The following is a 21,226-nucleotide window of genomic DNA, read 5'->3' on the forward strand; positions in this document are numbered from 1 at the left end:
CTGAGCCGTCAATGTTAACTTGTGTCTCGTGAAACGAGTTCCACTATGAATCATTAGCCTCTATTCTTCCTGTGCAGGAAGAGGATGAGACCGTAACCCAGTGCTGACAAGAGCACTAACATGCGTTAAATTGTTCAAAATATATCTGGATAAACAGCAAAAAAAAAAACCTTTGTATTTTAATACAGTGTGCAGTTTAATTCTTTTTGACGCACAGACTTTAAAAATGTGCTCTCACATATAGACATTCACTGCTATTGTTCAGCCACTTTATGTCAGATGCAAATTGTGTTCTTTTTTTCTTCTTCTTTCTTTCTTTTCCTTATTTCTATGATTGGTCATTTATTCCCCGCTATAAAAACACCATTTATCTGAACTGGTACAAACAGCAGGACATTTCACCTGCATGTAATTTAACACAGGAAATCTATCAGCCCTCTAAGGAGTCTGGGCTCAGGTTGGAAGTCAATATTTGATTGTGACCAGCACCCACTCAGCGTTCTCCCCCTCAGAAAGTGGTTAAAAAAAATATACATATCAACAATGGTTAAACATGCCACAAGGGCTGTGAGAGTGTGTGGTAATTGTAGTGTGACTGATTGAGAACTGAGGAGTCTGGTTTGATGCAAGAATCATGAAGTCGTTTGATGGGGTCACACACAAAAAAACATTTCTTCATCTCAATAGATGCCTGGTCTCTGCTTTCAAACAGTGACATCAGATTAATATTAACATATATATATATATATATATATATATATATATATATATATGTGTGTGTGTGTTTTGTTCATTAACCCAGGCTACTCGTGTGTTGCCGTCCATCTGAGTGAACTGAGCTTCTGATGTATTTACTTCCCCGTCTCACTGACAGGTTTAACGACCTGTGATAAGTCACTAAAGCATCTTCCTTAACTTGTGACTAGGAATTAATCAGGAAGAGAGTCTGGCCAGTAGTAACATCACATTGGACCATTTCACCATCAATCTGGTTGAAGTAAATGCTTGTAAAGTAGGCATAAGGCTATTATTGTGATAAATTGACTGAGTTAAAATACTATATATTCAGTAATAAGCTCTTAATGTGGGAATAAAACTGTCGGTTTTAAAATATTTTGTCTCCATTTGTGAACATAAGTTATTAAATATAACATTTGAGGGAAAATCTGCATGTCTGCTGTGTGCCATTCATTCACTCTAACTCTGTTTTTGGCTGGACAGAAATATATTTTCACAATTTCTGTGAAGTAAATGTACTCAGTCACAAAAAAAATATACAAGAAATCTTACTTTGCCTTTATATTATAGAAGCAGGTGGAAAATAATTTAACAATGTGCAAAAAACAATTAACTGTTATTACCATCATGAAACATTATATCCATGCTTTATTGTTGACCCTGAAAGAAACGGTTACATACATAAATACATACATTAGTATACATAAATAAATAAATACAATTAATATTCAAACAGACACACTGTCTCAGTGAAGTCCATCGATGCTGCATGTCTGACAGGTGTGGATGATATGTACAGCTGAGGTCTACCACAGTTCATGTAGAGCAGGGAGAGAAAGGAGGGCAGGCAGAACTAGGGCTCACGCTTTTTTCGGGCACTGTTAGCAGGAGGTGAAAGTTTTCCAAAAGAAGTTTTTACAGGGGGCTTTGCGGTCGCGCTGAGGCAGTGATAGCCTGTTATACACAGCCCTCTCCTCCAGACGGGATTCTAACGGCTCCTCCAGATCCACAGGCGCCGCTTCCGCCGGCAACATGTTGGTGTCCAGAGCTCCATCCAGCAAGCCTGACACCAGCTTCAGAATCAGCTCCTTACGCTCTTTACTCAGCTCCTGACCAAAAATGAAGTAGAAACATGTTATTAAAGAGGCTGCATCATGACAAAACTAAAAAAACAACAACAAAAAAAAACACTTTTTTTGATTAAATAAACTATCAATATTATTGCACTTATCAATCACACAAACTATTTCTGGTCACTCCTTTTACATTTTTAACAATCTTTTTATACATGAAAAAAAAGATCTACAGATGAACAATAATAATTTCCTCACCCTGTTCACATGGATGGGGCTTCTGTCCTCCACAGGAAGCACGGCAGCTGCTCTAACGCTGAACAGAACCCCCATGATAGCTGCTAACACCAACAGAAGCTGCATGCTGTGATAAGAGTGCAGGTGACCGACCAGAGCTACAGTCACACTCAGTCTGATGGTGTGTGTGTGTGTGGGTCTGAGCGAGAGGAGGAGAGTCTGAGCAGCTCAGAGATCCAGAGGAGAGTGCTGAAGAAAGTGCAGTGCAGATGGTGGCAGCTGTTGGTGGCAGATGTTTCTTCTGCTCTACCTCTAAAGCCCCTCACTCATTTATAGCCCTCTCCCCCTGCCTGCCACTGACGTAGGGGGTGGTGGGTGTATGACGGAGGGTGGAGGGTGTATGTGTGCATGTTGTCAGAGGTGTGTGCATGTGTGTACGTGTGTGTACGTGAGCACAGAATGGGAGGGGAGATGAATGGGCCAGGGTACAACAAATGAAACCATTTAAAAGTTAACCTTTTTGGCAGATTGTGAGATGGTTGCTTTCATGTGATTCACCAGGAGAGAACAACCACGTCATCGGGGTATATAACCAGGTTGTGATGGTTGCGTGATGGGCTACCTCAAACACCACCTTCCAGCCAGGTGTATTGACAATTCCACAACTCATCAAGTGTGTGATATAGCCAGATGTACCCTACCCATCCCTTACACTTAAAGTAAAATGAGCACATTTACCTGCAGCATCAAAAAGAAAAAACGGAACAGGCTTATCTTTTTTTTGCTGCCTCTGCACAGGTCAGAGTTTGGCGCTGTAATATCTGATTCCTGTCACAGAGCTCCTATGTGGTTCTTTGACACCTGCAGATTACAATTGAACAGTCTGACACTCCTGTTGACTGGAGGAAGTGTCTTCCAGGAAATGCACATCACCAATCTTGTGAAGTAAAAAAAATAAGAAGCAGTTATTCTTCACCAGTTCAACACTTGTTGCGAGATGAAAAGGAGAGATAACTTTGTCTTACATTAACATTTTGACAGATTTGCTATTTGACAGATTAAATTTCATTTCATCCATTCATCCATTTCAAAATAGGACTGTTTTCTGACCAGCCTGTATAATAATAACAGTCCTCTTACACACACTGCAGGCTGTAGATGCCTCAACATATAAAGTAAGCTGTTTGGACTCAGAGAGTGAGAAACCATTTCCAGCTACTGTACCAGTGCACATTTGAAATGATTAAATTACTTTCTTTCCCTATGGAGGCTTGCTGTGAACAGTGTTATATGATTTATATAACACATTTATAGAGAGTTATATAACACACTAAACTTATTACAGCAACTGGCACTATTAATAAAAAAAACTACAGAGATTTCTTATATAGAGATATGTGTAGCTGAATAACAGCCTTAGGGCTTTACAAATAAACTACATTCTGAGGTCTGAGACTTAGATTTTTGAAAGTGTTTTGTGAAGCTGCTGGCACCCTTTAAGACATCTGCCCCAAACTGCACAATTACCAGAGTTTACTGGGGTTGTTGCAGCAGGAGAGTACTTTTATTCCAACTTGCCTTGTTTGATATGTTCAAATGGATTTGTCATACGTTCTGGTGTGTTTTCTTCTGATCTGAAAAAAGACCTGAAGCAAATCCGCAGATTAGCTGACTGCTGAAAAGGCTATATTGGCAATTCACTGAAGAATGTACAACAACTGACGGCCTTAAAGGCATCTGCAGTCAAGCCCGCAAGAGACTTCAAACAGTGAAAAAAAAACGTCAGCATGATGACTGGGAATTGTATTAAAGTGCGTGGAAGCCTCCATTTACTTCAGCATGGTTCAGCACCACTTCAACAAGAGATCACCGGCTCACAGATCATTAAGGATTTTTACAGGTGGATCGGTCTGTTTTATGAAACTGCAAATATTTACTTATGACTCACATGAGATTATAAATATATTTTCTGTCATGTTCCGTCTTGTTACTGTATAAAGATATCATTAAATCATATAAAATATTCATGGGTTAAAAGTTCCTAAAGAAAGCTGGTAAAAAATAAGTTTCATTGTTACATTACAACATGTGAATATAAAAAAAGTGCAGCCACTGTACCACAGCATGAAGATAAATATGACAACAAAAAGGTGCAGGTTGGTCATATTATATTATATATATATATTATTATTAATAATAATAATAATAAGTAAACAGTGAGAGCCGAGTTCTTACACAATAATAACCAGGGTTGATGCAACTGAACAGCAACATCATTACAGTCTCACGCTGCAAAACAATTTAATGTTGCCAAGGGGCTTTTCACTGAAATCTGAAGAGTCTGGACTGCATTATTTCAACACGGTCCGTTAAAAATAAAACACAGCTGCTGAGAGACTAAAACATTACAGATTCAAGGATGCCACCTTGTGGCTATACGCTGGACACAGAGGAGACTTCTGTTTCATTTTCAGTTGTGCAGGCGTATTTATAATAATGTTTGCCTTGTCTTTGTTTTTATTTTTCAAACACTTTTGTAAAGCATCACACAACTTGCATGTTTGTGCTAATTCATTCGCAGTGGACAGAAACTAAAACATATCCTATATTAATCTGGATTCGATTAGAAAGTGATGCAACAAAAGTTAAAGATTTGCACAAGACTGGTTTGAACTTACAGTGAGGTGAGACCTAACTAGAAAAGAAAAACAAGCAGGAGATGATTTTCTGGCCTCCAAATTGTGTTAAATACCTATTTGTGTTATCATTTTGAGCTTTTCTGCTGCACAGACTACCCACAGTTCCATTTTGCAGTACCAATTTATTACAGTTCATTTTTTATTTTTATTTTATTTATAAAAACACAAATCCATTGCTTGGGTGTGACGCTCTGTCTCAACAAAAATCCAATGCAGCTAACAAACAGAAACTTCAAACGTTTGATATTAGGTCGATAAAGTAAAAATCACTGAGACATTAGAATTCCATTGGGAGAAACATTTACAGCATCCTGCAGTAAGACTCAGAAAGTAAGTGTGACTACAGTACCACATTACTACCAATACACAACGCTGACAGTTATGATTGCATAATGAACTTACATTAAGTCAATTACTGCATTACAAAAAACTTCAATACCACACTTCACCTACCACACATCTTTACTGAATTTGCATTTAACCACATAATATTTATCAAAGCAAATTAAATCAATTTCATCATTATTCGTTGTTAATATTTTAAAAGTACTGTGCTCTCAGCTCCACTGAGGTCTCTACCAGCCTGGTACACTGTGACACAGAACAAGTTCAGGCACTATAGGGTTCATGTGTAGCAGTGACAATGTGCAATCATGACAAATGGCAACTGCATAAGTTGATGATTATGAACTCCTATGAGACATTATGAATAAATGCACTACAATACATCACATTTACACAGCAATAATATACCCAAAACATTATGCAACATATTGTATGATGTGTGGACACTATATCAGAGAAAGTCATGGTTGGATGACAGTGCTGACAATGCTATTCTCACTCAGCCCATAATGTGACGTAATGCTGATAAGACAACTACAGTAGTGATGGAAAAATCAACATCAAGAGTGTGCAGGACTGACAGAAGGAAACATTTTCTCTGAATAACTTAGCATCTACTGATGATTCCTTCAGGTAATATTGAACTATGCTGACCAGGTGGAGAAGCTGAAGAACAAGACAGGTTGTCTCTGGTTTAAGGAGGAAGGTGTGTTGTTGTTGGTCATGCTTCGCTGAGTACCTGTATTGTAAAGAAGAGCAAAAAAAAAAAAAAATGAAGCAACTATGTGTCAGCAGTTTAAACCTACACACTGCAATTTGAACAACTTACCTTTCTTGCAAACTCAGGCAGGACGAATGACGCTTTGTGAATTTCAGGGTTGTAATATTTAAGGTTCAAGTTTTCCATTTCTTCTTTTGACAGTGCTTTCACCGGTTCCTTGAAATTTGTTTCCTTAAACAGAAAACGTATTGTAATTGTTTTTAACGATAACCTAGCGTCTTCAATAAGTAATACAGATACTGTAGTGGTACTGTGGTGGAGGACAAACTGAGAATGTGAGAACACTTACAGGATTTTTACTGCACAGCATGAATCCAATTTGGCCACTTGGATAAGTTGGGATGGTGCTGTAGGCATAGTCCACCACAGGGAATAGGGTCTTACAGAAGGTTTGCATCTCCTTTATCAGCTCTAAATGGAGCCACTGGCACTCTCCTGTCACAAGAAAAGACAGATTGATTTTTACCTTTACTTTTTTCAGCATTGTTCTTTCTCGAAGCTGCTGGAAAATTGACCATATGAATAGGAATACAGCTTATGTTTATATTGTATGTAACTACAGTAAAACATCCACAAAGCAAAAGGGGTTTAAGGAGGCAGGAGCTACTAGTGGCACATTATGAAAGAGACAATATGTTATTGTTTTTTATTTAAAGGTAGGGTAGGAGATTTTATTCTGATGCACTTTTTGTTAAATAAGTGTAACTTCTCTTTACAATTCGATAGCAACCGATTAGTTTGGCAGTTTCGCATTAATATGAAGAATATTAATCATCTGTGGAAGCTATAAAACGCTAAAAACATCAGCCAATCCTATGAGGCACACCTGCGCATATAGTTGGCTGGTTGTCACTCTCTTCCTGCTCTGCACGCACAAAAAGAGGTACCTGCATGATGGCCGAAGTCACAGACTGGTTGGGAGGCGTGGCTTCGGGGTGAGCTCCGAGAGAAAGGGGCGTGTGTTTACTTTCAAAATCTGGCTGACTCTCACTGAGTTTTCAAAATCCCCTACCCTACCTTTAATACTGTTGTGGGACATTTAACATGAAAGGCTACACACACTACTCTCTTATAAAATTGTGCATTGGTCTGTACTATAAGAAAAGAACTCGTCAACTTTCAGAAAACTAGCGAAATCTTATCTTACCCTGGGAACAAAGAATTCCGCCACTTGTCAATGCTGCCTTCATCAGCTGATAGTAGGACTCCTTAAACAAACTCTCAGCAGGTCCTGAAACAAAACAACAACAGAACTCATAGTGGGGACACTTGTTACTTGTTGGTACAAAAAGATGCCACAACATCTTGAACATGCTACCTACCAACTGGGTCTGAGGAATCGGTGATAATGATGTCAAAGGCATCTTGATTCTGCTTCATAAACTCAAAGCCATCTCCAATATGGAGGGTGAGCTTAGGACTAAAGAACCCTTTGGCCATCCCCGGGAGGAACTTCTTTGATACATTAATGACATCCTAATGGGAAGACAACAACATTAATATGAGCAGCAAACAATATTTAAGCATAGACATCTTAAGCATCTTAGACAGAGGACATTCTCAATGATTTTGTTGTTGTTCACACCTCATCTATCTCACAAAGAATCACAGATTCCACCAGAGGATGCTTCACCACTTCCCTTAACACACCACCATCTCCACCTCCAATAATCAGAACCTACAAAACAGGAAACATGTTGACTGCAATGACACAGAAACACCTGGAATGTTGTCACACAAGCATACAGCATTCCTGAATTTCCAAAAACGTGTGAGTGTTACCTTTTTTGGAGAGGGATGGCTGCACAGAGGAAGGTTGGCAATCATTTCTTGATAGGCAAACTCATCCCTCTCTGTGCACTGGATCACTCCATCCAGGATCAAAACATTCCCGTAGGTTTTACTGAAAAGTAATGTTACAGCAAACTATGACGTACATTTAAAATCTTAAACCCTAAAGCTGAATTATGTTTACATAACACGATTAGGATGCAGAAATTTAGCAGATGTTTTCTACTTTTATTGAAATATTATTAATAAAGGACTACCTCTTGTTATAATTTAGGGCACGTTAGTCTGAATTATCCTTACTAACATTAACATTAGAACCTACATGCGTCATGTGAAGACTCACATGTACCTTACCAGCTGAGGAAACGAGCAGTGGTCGCTCATTCAGTGCTAGTAGACTGTAGCTAGCACAGCAGCCAACTGAATGAGGTGAGAGCACTCACCTCTTGAATACCATAACATCTTGAAATTTGGATTTCTGATGGTAGAGGACCTCTTCCACCTGGAGGCTCATTGCTTGACCCGGCCATAGCGCGCATGATTCCGTAAACCATCCATCCTTTATGTGGTCCATGACAGCTGCCTACAGCCACAAGCAACACTAACGTGTTTGTAAGTGTGGCAATGTGAGTAAGTTACGACAAAGCGGTGCGCCGACAGCTAAACTTGCTACCTCCTATTAGAGCGAACGGGATGCTAGTGACGTAGGCGATTTTGCTGCAAGCGAGCCAATGGCGTGGCAGGAGAGGCAAGCTCCTGTATAGTTTGTTTGACCCGACAGCAGTACAGCCACACTGGCACCGCCCTGATACAGCAGAGAAGCCCACGTGAAGACCACGCTGGTCAACACTGCGCATGCGCGGTCCAAAGTGCCTATTTATGTTTCTTTTTGGAGGCGATAAATATTTTTATGTATTCGTTCACTTGAATTACACATAAACATAAATAAGTATAAAGCATATTTACAAGATTGCACCACTGCATTAATTTAGAACGACTCAGTAGGGAATGAATATAATAAAACTTAAATTTGACTGTGGTCAGTCTTTAGCAGAGGACACAGCTTACTTACTAAAACAAAACTAAAACATGTTTTGATCATTTGAGAAAAAAACAAATATACAATTAATTATTCAATGTGGGACAATCTTATAAAGACAGTGCAGGAAGATCAATCTGAAATACAGGAACATATATTCATCCATCTCTGTGAAGATAGTGCCAATGTACTGCATGAAACCTTTTGGTGTTGTTAAAACATCTTTAATAAAGAGGTCTGTGCTCTCATATAATAACAGGGTAAACTGTTACACAGATTTAAAAAAAAAAACAGTTCTGAAGAAAAATAGATCTTTCCTGCAAGTTGCAAAAAAAAATAAAGGAATATTGTTTTTTGCAGGATGACAACGCTTTAATACAAAGACAAGCTTTAATACAAAGCATCAATGAAGAGTCTATCTTTTGGGCCAGTTATGCCGGAATCCTCTGTAAGAAATAAAAGACACAATGGTTACCATACTGTGAGATTTTAATTCTCACCAGCAAAGACACTTGTACCGAAAATATTCACCTATCTGATTAGCCAGGTACGACATACTCCGATTCCCTGCTCCACAGTCATTCTTTTGTCCCTTGGGATTTTTCTGTTGAGCAAAATATTAGAAGTCTTTCAAAAAATATTACACACAAACTATTTAGGAAACATTAATCAGTTTAACCCGTACCCTTTTCTTAAAATCATGGGTTTGCCGGTTAGGATCAAACTGTGTGTTGTCCTGCGCTTTGTTACCTGTAACAGAAAAAAGTGCAGAGATTTAGGATAATTGATTAATTTACTCTCTATTGCTGAGGTAAAATAAAAGATGACTTGTCCAATGTAATAAAATATATGCATACCAGCAAACACTTTGAGGTCTGACTGGCTGTAGTCGAAGGGTGTGAAGGTCTCTTTGGGGGCCGTTTGGGGCTTCTCTGCAGATTTCATCGTCTTCTTACTTGGTTTGGGAGTTGACTCTCCAGCCTCACTGGGTTCTCTCTCTCTTTTCTTGCCCCCACCCTTTGCAGATTCCTAATAACATTGATCAGTGACATTATATTCAGTATGGCAGAAAGCACTACCAGTTTAATGAACAAACTGCAGTATATATCTTTAAAGATCTAGAAGTCAAATTATTTTTTATCCCATTAATTTGAAATAACAAAAAACAAGATTGGAATTTTATCACTGCAGAACCGGAACTTTGCCTGAATTCAACACTCCTTACGGTTTGGTGTAATGAAACATACAGAGACCTGTATTTAATGGACAATAAGGAGACTAATAATTACGAAAATAATAATTACGACTTACTATCTAACTGATTGGGAGGAAATATTTTTCATGATTAGAAGATATGCATCTCATTTAAACATCCCTGTATTGTGATGCTGTAATTGAGAGGAGAGGGACAATGGCATTATTGGATTTGATGTAATGAATAGAGCTTGTGTGTAAAAAGTCTTAACATGTGTGAACCAATGTAAATGACAAGAAACAGGATACATAATGTTGCCATGGATACAGCGAATAGCACTGCAGCCTGCCACATCAGAGTCTGCTACATCTTTGCTTTGTAGTTAGTGTTCATTAATTAGTCAACAGGTTAGTGGCTATGACAGCTTTATGCTAACACCCCACAGTGTCTAGGATATTTTAACCTGATGGGAATTTTTTTTTTATTCAACTAAATAAACAAATCAAGTTCAGATAAAACCAATGACACACCCAATCATACAATCTGTGCAGCAGGAGCCTGGAAACCCACAAAGCTTTCTTTCAAACTGTAATTAGAAGAAAACTTCGCTGCCAAAGAGTCGGCTGAAACTGACAGCACAGGCAATACTGTCTGCAATTGGCAAGCTGGCAAGCGCTACTGCCAACAATTGTAACTGTGATGCATGCCACTAGATGATGCCAACATGCGTATTTAAATGCGTCTTTTCAGTTTGGATTGTTTTAAATCAGGTTTTCCCAAAAATCATCACACAATGGATTACTGTGGTGCACGCCATTATGATGGCTTGAGCCTGAGGCATTGAAGAGGAAGTGGTGCCACTTAGAGGATCAAAAGCGAGAAAGTGTGGTGACCACTCTTTCTGTTCTCCTGCACCATACTGTGAGTTTTGTATGGGTACTAAAGCAGCGAGGTACCATCATACAAGGGCTTAGATAAGTAAGCGGGTGCCATCTCCTGAGAGAATTGATCCAACAGGAAGAGGGCTTTTGGGCAACTGGAGCAATTGCTGCTCCCCAGGAGGAAAGAGAAGCGTTAGATGAGTGGAGGACGTGTCTCTTATGCTCCAGACCCACACTGTGCATTCTTCTTCCCCAGGCACATCATGTGACAGATATAAATATTAAAAGGCTTCTACAATGCGGGTGCTCCAGACTGGCAGCAGGGGTTCACACACTTGTGAGTCACCCTATTTATGCTCAGAAAAACTAGCTGCAACTTAAGAAAATGGGGGGCACTGTAGAGGGTTAAACTAGCTATTAATGTACCATCTTTAATAGGCTCTGCCAGGCTCTTGGGTGAATATTACTCATGTTTTTCCACAAAAATCCAACAAGGGACATCTGTAGCAACGCTGACAGTGAAAAAAAGCGCATGTGAAGTGGGGGGGGATGAAAAGGAGATGGAAGGACATGGTATCAAATGACTCACCGCTGCTTGCTGGCGCACAGTGGCAACGTTCTGAAGAGACTCCTGATATGTCTGTTTAGCCTTGATTCTTTCCTCTGTGCAAAAAAACATTAAAATGCAATGAGGGACATAACCTTAAAAGCATCCATTTAGAGCAGATGAATGTGAACTCCATTACCTGACACTTTTTTGGCCTGTTCCTTTGCTTCCTGCTTTTCTTTCTTCTTGGCCTCCAGCTCCTTCTGTTGCTGTTCAATACTCTGCAGTTTCCATCTTTTACTAATCTGTCAAGGTAAAATGGCATAGGCATAGATGTTGAAACTGAAAAGGAGGCTAACACAAAGAGATATATTGATCAATTAAACGGTGCCCAATCACAATCACCTCATATATTTTTGAAGACGGGTCAAACTTGGCGTTCTCGTTGATGTGCACATCAGTAGAGGGTAAATACTGTAATCCCAAAGAAAGATAAATGAATACTGTCCATTGATAAACACAACAACATGCAGGCTTATTCACAGGACATCTCTTACCATTCTGAAAGGGTTTTCAAAGGACTCCATGATACGCCTGGCCTTCATCTGAGCCACAGAGGATGCTGTTGGGTCCTCCTTTGTTTCTACTTCCTTTAAAAGGAAGCAGAGTTCTCACTGTATTTATATGCTGTTGATCTTTATTCATGCTTCCAAGTCAAATCTGGGTTCCCCAAAGTGTAGCCTGACCTGTACCTGTCTAGAATGTCTGCTGTACATGTTGTCACTATGCAAAGTAAAACAATTGTAACAACCATCTGCTCAGTTTGACATATATAAACAGCAACTCCATTTTGTGGGTGTAATTACAGAATATGGACCCAAAACAGGAGCACAACTGCTCACAGACGCATAAGGTCACATGTGGCTTTATGCCACTTAAAGTGGATTTTTACCTGAAACAGTGTGATTTTTGCTGATGCCACAAGGCCACTTGTTCTCTGCACATCAACGTCCATTTTGTGTTCATCTTCTGAGAAGAGCACTCCTTGTTTAACTGGCAGTTCTGAAGACAAATACATCATTACATGGCGCCTAAAGTCTTATGTGCACAACATAGAATACACACATAGTATCAAACTCACCATTAGGAGAAAACAGAGGGAGATCACTCTCAGAGCTCCGGGAGGTATCGTGAGGTCCGAAAATCATGACCCCTGGCTGGAAAAATATACACAATCACATTCATTATTTTACCAAAATATACAACTGAAAATGCATTTTTTAAATCACATTTTGACAAACCTTTTTTATAGGTGTGAGTCCTTTTTTCTGTTGTGCTGCAATCTCAGCCTGTGTCAAAGTGTAAAAAACAGAATTTGACACATGACAACACAAACAACTAGAAAAGGGCATTTCCTGAAGAAAATGCAAGTTTGATTGCTGCAGCTGAAGCATTGCTTTGAATGCTGATGTGAAGTATTGCTCTGAATTGCTGGAGAATCAGAGCAATTCAGAGCTTTGTATGCCTCTGTGTCTGCCTCTGTGTGTCAGCCTGTCACCAGAGGAGATCTCAAAAACCACTCCAACTTTGGGAGCCTGGCGCATGGAAACGATTCGGAATTAGAAAATTCTAGTTCATAGACTAGCTAGCTCATAGACACCCATGTTAAAAATGACACAGAAATTGCTTAATATTTGAAAAATTATAATTTTTGGAAAAAAAACTTGTCCTCTGTGAGATGAACATTTTGATAGTTGAATGGCTGAAATCGGTCAATGTATGCTGAAGATACGCTGTGCCAAAAAAACATACGGAAGAATAACAAAAGAAGAAGAAGAAGAAGAATATATTAATAATAATATAAAAGATGACTAAAGGAAAAAACTCACCTTAAGGAGGGGCATTTCTCTGGCTTCTTGCACTAACAAATGAAGCTCATTGACCTGCTGTCTCACCAGCGGGGGCACAGGGTTACAGCAGGCGATGATGCCCTGAGTCTCTCTGACAGGGTTGAAGAGAAAGAAGTTTGATTGAGGTTAATGAATAAAACAATAAATGTATTCGCACCCATGAGTACAGCTACTAAGAAAATGAATGAAAAGATAAGTGGAGAATCAAATTAACTTACTTGGGCAGCTCCTCTGATATTTTGTTCATCATGTGAGTGGGCATGACATATCTAAAAAAAAAAAAACATTCACTTAAAACATGTACATTGAAGACTGTCACTAAATCATGAGGCACAAAATGTGAAAATGTCTATAGCTGTTTTCCAGAACAGCAATTCAGTTCAGTTTTAAGCAGCCTACCCAGTGCTTTCATCTTCCTGCCTGGCCAGCTTGTCCCTCCAGGCAAACAGCATTCTGAAGGCAGTAAGCTGCTGGGTGTTAAAAGACTTTTTCTGCTTCCTCAGCAGCTCCAAATACGACTCCTCTGTGTGTATAGGCTTCACATATTTCTGTTTGGGAGGGAGGCACACAGTGAATCGTGACAAATGTTAGGGCGTAATGGAGTAAAACTCAAAAATAGGAACGCTATAAAGAATCAGTGGAAGCCATAGCATTGGATGAATGTCATTATAATCTTCACCTTCAGGGAAACCTCTTTACTCTTGTTCCAGACACTCTGCAGTAGGCCAGGCTGCCCATGGTTAAAGTCCAACAGCTGCGCCCTCACACAGTCATAGATATACAGGAGGTAGTGGGTGTCTGTGCGAGCGTACTGCACCATCACATCAGGCAACGGACTGCAAAGTCACACAATGGGACAATTTTCATTTTATCTCTTGTTGACAGGGAGTTCCACTCACTCAAAATGACTAACTTTTTTGATACTTGGGTAATTTTAAGTTGCAAGTCCAGATTGAGAAAACGGCTATGTGTAGAAAGTAATGTGGTATTTCTCAACAAACTCTGTAGAGAGGGTGTAAACATAGCGGTGTAAACAGACTCGGGGGGGCTGAAATATGAGGTGCGACTTATCAATCACTCCACATGTTTCAGTTCCTCACAGTCAATAACAATCCAAACAACCTCAAAAAAGTAATTAACATACCGAATCCTCCAGTCAGCCAGCTGGTAACGTTTATCTGAGTCTACATTGCAGAAGTGTTTGAGTAGGTGGTCGAGGGAATGTCTGGCCAGGTTGAGAGCTCGGCTTGCCTGATGCGTGTCAAAAAGGTTGACAACGTACAAGCCGAGGTCCCTCTGGAGCCACTCGATGTCAGAATCAGCCCCATGAAACACCTGAGATAAAGAAACACAGCACATTCAGCTGTACGCTCTGTTCAGAGACAATAAAGAGACAAAGTCAAAAAAAGAGTCACGTTTGCTTCTTTTGACCTCAATATTAAAAGTTGGGGACACACTATATGTGACATCTTCACATTTGGATAATATTAAAAAATCTTTTGATTGTTCAAGCCCACACAACACATTTTTTCACAGGTGTGAGTCACTGTGGCTCCCACACACCACCTGCCAACTTGAGCGAAATACTCTGAGACAAAGTCAGGCACAGAGGTTGGAATCTTTGTAAACTTGCAATTTTCTACATTAGGTGAGATTTTCCTTCACTATGAGACATTTAGATGAATAATTAAACACACACAGAGATGCTTCAGGCTATTCCAACTCCCTTTTCATTACTGAGACTTTGAAATGGGGTAGTACAGCTGGACCTGGCTTTCCTACACAGGTGGTCGGATAACCAGACACATTCAGTTTATACAGTACTACGCCACTTACATCAAAGCAACATACAAAATGAATGGACCTGATCAAACACTCTCCATGTGTAAAATCACGCACTTGAATCTTAAATACAGTCTTTACGTGGCTTGGTTGCTGTTACAATGTGTTACATGCCTTTACAATAGAGGGGTCAGTGAATGCCTCATTCAGGATGTACATCTCGCTGCGTAGCTCCAAGGTGTCGATGATGAAATCCTCCTCTCTGGTGGAGATCTGCATCAGACAGGTGAGGCCGAGGAAACTCCGATAGGAATGATGCTGCAACGAAGGAAAAAAGTGTTACCAAAACAACACCCGTTTCAAATTGAATCAATTTACATAATATATGATCGTACCTCAAGGTCCACTGCGAATTCACTCAGTTTGCACAGCTTCTCATTCAGAGCCACCAAATCCTCCAGTGTGTCAATGTAGGATAAAGTTGTCTCAGCCATTGGTTTGTACATCTACAGAGAATCCAGAGAGGACAGCTCACATAAAGAACAGTGACAGAAGTCATATCACAGAATCAATACATATGATTATATATAATACCTGAGGCTCTGGCTTAGACAGAAGGCTTTCTGATACTGAAAGATGATCCAGTTCATATTGGTATGGGTGTGCAAACCTAAATGGATCAAAAGTTTAGATGAACAACATATACACAAAAAGATTCAGCATTATTGAAGCCACAAGCCTTACATGTCTTCAACATGTTCTTGAGTTCTTTGTTGATGAATGAAGTCTGCCAGAGCAGCAGGGACATCAAGATCCTCAGGCCTCTCTTTACGTACTTGTTTGTCTGTAAAATCTACAAGTGAACAAGAAGAGAGAAGATACATTGGGCATGCTGAAAGCACCTAGACTGCAAGTTAGCAAATTAATAAATGAATATACATTCAGTCTTACAAGATGAAAGCGGCTTTATTGCATTGGGCTTGATAAATATTTTGGGAATAAAAGGTGTGTTGCTGTTGTCAACTTTCTCCTTGAATTTCAGCTGAGGCCTTGCAACATTCTTGGCTTGGAGCAGGTGAAATGTCTGAGAACGACCACCAGAACTGGGACCCTAATGAACAAAAGCATGTTTTTATTGTTTTTTTTTGTAGTGTTTTGTATAACTCAATATCAGAATTAATTTAAATTAAATTTACAGTGTTAAATGCACTCCATACAGAAACTGGCATGCGCAGAGAAAGAAAGCTAACCTTGCGATTCCAGCTTGAAATGACAATTTTTGGAGTTTGAAACCCTGCAGGCATGATGGGCTGCTGGCTCCTGTTCACTCCATCAGCTTCATCAAGAAGAATCCCCTGGAATTTAGTTACAAGATTTCAATTTGAAAAACAGATTTTAATGAAGGGACTAGTTTAACATTAAAGCTACAGATCATACCGCTCTTTCCAGGATGACATCATTTGAGTCAACAACCAAGTCGAACCTCTCTTCCAGCCCTGTCAGTTTGTTCCGGTCCCTCATGTGGGATCGACAGCCATGGTGCTGCATTATCTGACTCATGCTAAAACACAGTGACACAGTGTCTAATTGAGACAAAGTAAGTGAGCAAATTAACTCTGTTTGCCTTGGCTTTACAATCAGAGTGAAAAGAAACATCAGTGTGCAGTCTGTAGCATGCTGCTGTAAATATTGGAGTAATGAGGAATGCTTTAACTGATTATGTTTACTATGTTTACTCACCAGTGCAGGAGCTTATCTCCCTGACTTTCACAGAACTCCTGGAAACCTGGGAAACTGCGATAGAAGTCATAATCATCTCCAGATTGAGGTAAGCCAGCAGATGCTTTGGTGGCAGATAATACAGCTCCCAATCCATACTGCAAAGGAAAGAGTTAATTATTGCTGTGTTTGTTGAGTGTGAATGTACTATTTTAATGGTCAGCTAATATTTAGTGGTTGTGTGTCTTTTAAAAACTATAATATGAATACGCAGTTATTTGCCCATGAAGTTTAAATATTAGCTTGATTTTTTTCCCTTTTATTAACCTCTACTTCATGAGAAATGTACTTAATTTGCTTCTACTGACGCATTGTTTTGAATAAGTCAAATAGCAATTAGCCTAATTAGCAAAGAAGCTTACACACCATTTCTTTTCTAACTAGACAAACACACTGTGAGCCAGAGTTTGTAAGTTTGCTGAGTATATGTTTTAGTAACACCTAATGTTAAATGTGGCAACTGTAGCCAGCAAGCCCATCCACGTTGTCTACCTGAATGCTAGCTTGAATTCCTAAACTGTTGTGTCTAGTTTGGTTTGTTTACTTACCTTAACGAAGGCGTCCGCGTCTTTAAAACCGGGACACAGCTCATGTTTTTCTTCGTCGTTAGTGTCTGTATTGCTGTCTTGAAGGCCACTGCTCTTTGTGTCGTTACTCTTGAAAGATTTCATGATGTTATTTCGGTGCTGTGTACATGTGTGCCACAGGAAACAGCCTGCGACACTTCTTCTTCTCCGCTGCTGACAGGAAAACTGAAGGGGAAACAGCGCCCCCTAACTCTGCGGAGTAGCGAAGCCACAAATGGACAAGCTGTTTTTTTATTGAGTTACGGTTCATTTATTGGCCATTTTACTAAATGCTCATGCGACGAATTAGATCAAATTTTACATAGTTTGTTCCTGAAATTTATATATTTTATTTAAAATACCTGTAATATTTTTGTTGTTGTTTGTCTATGTCTTAATGTTTTGGCTATTGCTCTACACTCAGATGAAGATCCCAGTTAACACTGTCCGTAAACCCCTGTCATTTTACACTGCATAATGAGGCTCTGGTCGTCACATGCCCATTCAATGCAGAGACACTGCAGACAAACAGCCTTATTTCCCATAAAACGCCTCACCCATGCAGTCAGACCAGGGTGATGCACCAGGGTGCTGATACCATGAGGGGGCAGTATTGACATTTTCAATCTGCAGCAACTACGCTACAGCTTCTGCTGCATTGAGAAAAGTAATACACACCAATCATGTCTTGGCCAATATCTTTTATAGCCATCTGAACCGTATCTGAATCCAAAGCACAAGAGCTGAAGATGTGATATCTGTGGGTGTGCTGATCAAAATAAATATATATTTCCTCCTTGGCATCCATTGCAAAGATAAGTTCCTATATCCTATATCCCAGCGTGGTGATTCAGTGGTCAATAACATGTGAAGAGCCATGGCCAGAGTATTGACACACCACCTCATTATGGATGATCTGTGGTGTGCAGGGAGAAACCTCTCTTTTCTTCACTTCCCCTTCATATTGATCTCTTCACAGGGTCCTCTCCTCCTTATTATCTTAAAAGCATCCCTGCAACACTGGCTCAATCAATATTTCACAGTATCTCTCCATGTCACTCTGTTGTTTCCAGTGGAAGGTATCTGAACTTCAGCAGATGCATGCTCCAGTAATCCAAAGAAATGACATTCTATTCTTTGCAGAAACTACATCAGAAAACCAGCTGCTTGACGTGTTAGACGTTCAAAAGCATTTTATTATCTGTTATGATTGTCCTTGTTATTGCATAAGAAATACAATTACACTATGCACCAAAAACCTTTGTGAGTCTGCTCTGTAGCCACTGAATAGACTAATACTGCTGCCATTTACTCCCATTTATCTGCTTTCTCATAATATTATGCATTTTATAGCTTTGATGGAGCCCCAAGGCACCACTCAAATTCCTCCTGCAGTAAAAGGCACTAAAACTGCTGATGCTGAAAATGACACCACCCCACATGTAATTCAAAAAAAAAGACAAAAAAATCCTCATCATCAGTGAATTGTTTTTATTAATTCCCTCATTTAGAAAACACAAATGCACCAAACAATATCATACATGCACAGCTTCCGCATATCAAGATCAGCTGATGACTTTTCAATGTGAAAACATTACTGCCACGATCTCACAGAGATCACCTGGACATTCAAATACTGAGGAGTCACAACAGAAAGGCCAAGCGTTGTCACCCAGAGCTCCAATTGTCAAATCGTTATGGAATTAAAAATTTAAGGATTTTTTTTTCTGATCAATTTTTCTTACAATTGAAAAGCTGTATTGGTATAAAAAGGCAAAAGTACTAGTAGTGCTTGTATTACTTGATGTGCATTGGCCTACTGACTACCTTGTAACAGGTAGTGTTTATGTCACTGCACCAAAAGGCTGAGTGTGATAGCAGCTGCTATGAAATGTTACTCTCTGCTCATGTATTTTTCAGGTATGCTGGGCTTGACTGAGAATTACAATTGGAAGTAGGACACCATAGTTTAGTCTCCCAGCAGGGGGGTGGGGGGTTGGGGGTGGGAGGGTTGCTTCAAATCACAACAAAATACATACAGTATGTACAGTATACTGTACGGAGGTTTGAATAGCAAACATCGGCTCTAGTTGCTAGTTGAAAACAACACTTGACCTTTGTGCAGAATGTTTGGAAGAGAAAACAGAAACGATCAGGAACCATATCAAACATTAAAAAAGAGAAAATCAAAATTCATCTCCACAGTACTGATACGTTACAAAAACTAAAGAGGTTGGCAATGCTTCTATGTACCCAAGACACGAGTCCATGAACTGTGTGATGCTGTCTATTTTCAGTTCATGTAAATCAATAAATCAGCCAGAGAGATGCATTTCCTGTGTAAACATCTGTTAGCTTAACAATGACATTCTGTGTAGAAAGTATGTATACAGTAACCACATGTAAAGCCACGGAAACAACAGAATAGGACTCAAAGACAGCCTTCACTTATCCACACTCATAGGAAAAAAGAAAACCTTTCATCTTCACATCAGATACAAACTTTATCCAGCAGGATGCACCTGACGTAACCTTGGATTTTAGAGCTTATTCTCACTTGTTCTGGCAGCCGATGATAATTTGATAGAAAAACAGACATTTTCACTGCTTTGGATCAAAATTTTTTTACCTACTTTCTATATTGACCTTGTATTTGAAGCCCACAAGAAGTAGATCTAAACAATGTTTTCTCCAAATAGCAGACATGACACCACAGGCTGTAATAATAACAATACAGAATCCTTCTCATACACACACACACCGCTCCTGGTGTCATCTTGATGGGATTGTCCTGATTTAGTCTTCCCTAAATCCTGATTTATTAGCCTTGTGTGGGTGTCATTAGTACCATTACTCCTATGCCCTTTCCCTATGAGACCCCTCAGGCCCGCTCTAATTTATTAAGATGTTTTAATGTCTGCTAAATCATGGCACATATCAAGCTTTCCATTCATCACGTCGCACTGTTAAACAGAACCTTGTGTTCAGTGCCGACACTGATTTCTGATCTCCTGTCATTTGAGAACTGTTGAAAGATAGAGGGAAGCAGGTCTGAATACCTGAGCAGCAGGGGGGTTTGCTGAAATACACAAATAAACAGTGACAACACGTACCACATTTAAAAAAGCCAATACAACTGACAACAAAGGACAGATTCACATAGTATTAAAACACAGCTGATCATACATTTAGCCAAACAATGTCTAAGCTGGTGTGGCTAGGTTTCAATTATCAGACTGGCACAATTGGCAGCACTTTAAACCTCTTGTCCTGACTGCAATGGCTGATGATGCGCATTGACTGGCACTGGCTGCATGCTGCCCAGATGGATGTAGACTAGGGCAGCAACTAATGATTATTTTCACTATTGATGAATCGGTCGTATTTCCTTTTAATCTCTAAAATGTCAATGCACAATGAAAAATGCATAAAGCTAAAGGTGATGTTTTCAGATTGCTTTCTTTGTCTGATTGACAACCTACACCCCGAACATATTGAATTTGCCATTTAACCGTATACCACAGAGACAAGAGTTTCTGATAGGCTAGCAGGTGTCCCTTTGTGTCTGGTAACCGCACAGGCAGCATAACCAGATGCATTCCCATTTCCTTTTATAAATTAGCACACAAGTATGAAACTGGTTTGACAAAATAATGAAATAAATAAAGACTCAAGGTCGACCTACTCTAGCTTTCAAATGCAAATCACTGTCCTCATTGATACAAAAGAGTGAAGACTGAAAGTTCTTAAACTGATCTTCAGTTATTTCCTTTCAACTATGGTATTTTACATTTTCAGAGTCTGTGAAATAATTGCTTTAAGGGACTTTTGGGATTGAGAAATCTACTTACTAGCTTTCTTAG

General features: G+C 39.5%; 3 protein-coding genes across 3 annotated transcripts; all 3 read right to left on the reverse strand.

Moving 5' to 3' along the window:
• Positions 1-1,586: 1,586 nt before the first annotated feature.
• sst6.1 (somatostatin family member 6.1) lies at positions 1,587-2,314 on the reverse strand. The gene is made up of 2 exons (XM_028410456.1): positions 2,070-2,314; positions 1,587-1,847 (listed from the first exon to the last, which is right to left on the reverse strand). The coding sequence occupies exons 1-2, from the start codon at positions 2,172-2,174 to the stop codon at positions 1,620-1,622; spliced, it is 333 nt and encodes a 110-aa protein (XP_028266257.1). The 5' UTR covers positions 2,175-2,314; the 3' UTR covers positions 1,587-1,619.
• Positions 2,315-4,855: 2,541 nt separating this feature from the next.
• Positions 4,856-8,309, reverse strand: srm (spermidine synthase). Its single transcript, XM_028410147.1, has 8 exons — positions 8,108-8,309; positions 7,656-7,776; positions 7,459-7,551; positions 7,196-7,349; positions 7,021-7,104; positions 6,163-6,308; positions 5,922-6,044; positions 4,856-5,831 (listed from the first exon to the last, which is right to left on the reverse strand). Exons 1-8 carry the CDS (start codon positions 8,236-8,238, stop codon positions 5,814-5,816), a joined length of 870 nt encoding a protein of 289 aa, XP_028265948.1. The 5' UTR covers positions 8,239-8,309; the 3' UTR covers positions 4,856-5,813.
• Positions 8,310-8,911: 602 nt separating this feature from the next.
• exosc10 (exosome component 10) lies at positions 8,912-17,531 on the reverse strand. The gene is made up of 25 exons (XM_028410980.1): positions 17,346-17,531; positions 16,759-16,895; positions 16,456-16,579; positions 16,269-16,373; positions 15,970-16,129; positions 15,763-15,871; positions 15,613-15,688; positions 15,414-15,524; positions 15,193-15,336; positions 14,381-14,571; positions 13,916-14,072; positions 13,636-13,784; positions 13,455-13,505; positions 13,216-13,327; positions 12,628-12,675; positions 12,468-12,543; positions 12,279-12,388; positions 11,884-11,976; positions 11,732-11,800; positions 11,526-11,631; positions 11,369-11,442; positions 9,561-9,732; positions 9,389-9,453; positions 9,235-9,307; positions 8,912-9,149 (listed from the first exon to the last, which is right to left on the reverse strand). Exons 1-25 carry the CDS (start codon positions 17,466-17,468, stop codon positions 9,094-9,096), a joined length of 2,691 nt encoding a protein of 896 aa, XP_028266781.1. The 5' UTR covers positions 17,469-17,531; the 3' UTR covers positions 8,912-9,093.
• Positions 17,532-21,226: the final 3,695 nt, after the last annotated feature.

This window comes from Parambassis ranga, chromosome 7 (genome assembly GCF_900634625.1).
Source record: "Parambassis ranga chromosome 7, fParRan2.1, whole genome shotgun sequence".
NCBI classification, from domain to species: domain Eukaryota; kingdom Metazoa; phylum Chordata; class Actinopteri; family Ambassidae; genus Parambassis; species Parambassis ranga.